This window comes from Haliotis asinina, chromosome 2, assembly GCF_037392515.1.
Source record: "Haliotis asinina isolate JCU_RB_2024 chromosome 2, JCU_Hal_asi_v2, whole genome shotgun sequence".
In the NCBI taxonomy this organism is placed as follows: Eukaryota; Metazoa; Mollusca; class Gastropoda; order Lepetellida; family Haliotidae; genus Haliotis; species Haliotis asinina.
In genome coordinates, this window is record NC_090281.1 from 80,738,706 (window position 1) to 80,741,101 (window position 2,396).

General features: G+C 42.5%; 1 protein-coding gene across 1 annotated transcript; it reads left to right on the forward strand.

Moving 5' to 3' along the window:
* The first annotated feature begins 243 nt into the window (after positions 1–243).
* LOC137272047 (uncharacterized PPE family protein PPE24-like) lies at positions 244–768 on the forward strand. Its single transcript, XM_067804418.1, has one exon. The coding sequence runs from the start codon at positions 244–246 to the stop codon at positions 766–768; it is 525 nt and encodes a 174-aa protein (XP_067660519.1).
* Positions 769–2,396: the final 1,628 nt, after the last annotated feature.

Here is a 2,396-nt window from a genome sequence, read left to right on the forward strand (position 1 = left end):
CATCAATCCTAAGAACACACCTCCACGAACCATCAACCACAGGACTGCATTACCATCAACAACAGGACTACACCACCACTAACCACCAACCACAAGACTACACCTCCACTAACCATCAACCACAAGACTACACCACCACTAACCACCAACCACAAGACTACACCACCACTAACCACCAACCACAAGACTACACCACCACTAACCACCAACTACAAGACTACACCTCCACTAACCATCAACCACATGACTACACGACCACTAACCATCAACCACAAGACGTCACCACCGCTAACCACCAACCACAAGACTACACCTCCACTAACCACCAACCACAAGACTACACCTCCACCAACCACCAACTACAAGACTACACCACCACTAACCACCAACCACAAGACTACACCTCCACTAACCATCAACTACATGACTACACCACCACTAACCACCAACTACATGACTACACCTCCACTAACCACCAACCACAAGACTACACCACCACTAACCACCAACCACAAGACTACACCTCCACTAACCATCAACTACATGACTACACCTCCACTAACCACCAACCACAAGACTACACCACCACTAACCACCAACCACAAGACTACACCTCCACTAACCATCAACTACATGACTACACCTCCACTAACCACCAACCACAAGACTACACCACCACTAATCAGAGAGCAGCTCGTCGTTGGTGCGAGCCTATTGAGGGTGAAGGACAAAGATCGTGGACTCGATCACCCGATACCGCTAATTTAGCAATGAAGTCGTGTATTGCAGGTAAAAGAATAACCTATTTCATTGGAGAGGTTGTAGAACGAAATCGGAATATCTAGCGAGTACGAAAAGGTTTGGTTTTTTCGCCGATTAGGTGTTTTAAGTGAAATTTCTTCTCCGAGAGGCGATGATTTTCGCAGGCAGTTTTTGGCGTACAAATGAAAAAGTTCCCGAGTTCCAAGCAACGTTAATCGGTACATAGTGCGCCGATTTTGATAATGTTGGATTTATTCGAAAGAGAATTCATCTGGCTTTATTTCAGTAAGAATCGCGGCTGTATATTCCACAATTTCCCACCCATAATTCGTCCATAGTGGAGAGTAGGGTGTATGACAACTTTGTGCACGTTACATCCCTTTCCTTCTTTATATGTATATGGATATCAGTGTGTGCTTGTTGGACCCATGATACATTATGTTCAGCAATACAAGCCCCTTTGTCGCCAGTTACATTCCGTTTTGAACATGTGCTTATTGTAGGTTCGTTGTGAAGTTTTCCCTTACAACATAATTGCATCATAATGAACTAAACTGAGGATAGAAGTGACAAAGATTGGTTAATAATGAAGAAATACACGACCAGTTGGAGGTCTCCGAAATGGTCTCGGTGGGGTCTCGCAACCGTAATCCTAATTTCCGTCCACCCTTCACCCCTACCATCACCCTCATGTCCACCTCCTTTTCCCTACTACTAGCTGATTCCTCCTAACCATCTCCGAATTCCCAAATATTACAAAAAGATTAAGTATTATAATTATTATTGAAATAATATATTGAAGTTAAAATCCAGCACAGATATGCACCAAAATGATACCTTATCCATTGACGTCATCCGTTAAGTTGAATCCAGTATCCATGGTAACAGAGTTCTAATTTAACAGTTTCGCCATAAAACACTTTGTTTCTATTCAGACAAATTCTATGCCAACATCTCGTGTGACTTAAATCTGAACAGTTGACGTCACGTTTGTTATCTAACACAGTTGTTGCTCATTTCGACTGGGAACAGTTTTAACTGAGAGCTTAAATGGTTAAATTTGGGAACATGTTCGTTAGGAAAGGAATCCACAAAATATCTCAAGGTCATAAACATCTAAATTTCCGCTGATTGAGCAAATGGAAATGATTTCACGCCTCCTAAGCAGGTTATAAATCTAAAACACGTAACTGAGCAGTAGCGAATATGGACAATACATGTTTTTGTGGCAAAGTCTCTTTCCGAGATTGCTCAAGAGGCGCCATAATGATGTCATTAGGTATCACATTTGTTTGTTTCACGCTGATGTACTGGACTCTGTTCCATCTCATGCAATAAGGATGGTGCCTGTGATGTCACTTCCGGAACGATGGGACAAGGACATCACTATGACATCATACTATGACGGCGATGTAACGCTAGGGATTGTGGAGAACGGTGTCTACCATACGCTGAGTTATCGAGAAAGTTTAAGTGTTGATTAGTGAAAGAATAGGACCACTCTAGTTCTGTTTCATCTTTCCCGAAGACGCGATTGTTCACAATATGAACATGTACTCATTACTGCGTCGTGAGGCGACACACGATTAATCCCCCATACCACATACTTTCTATTACCAAAGTGAAACATATTC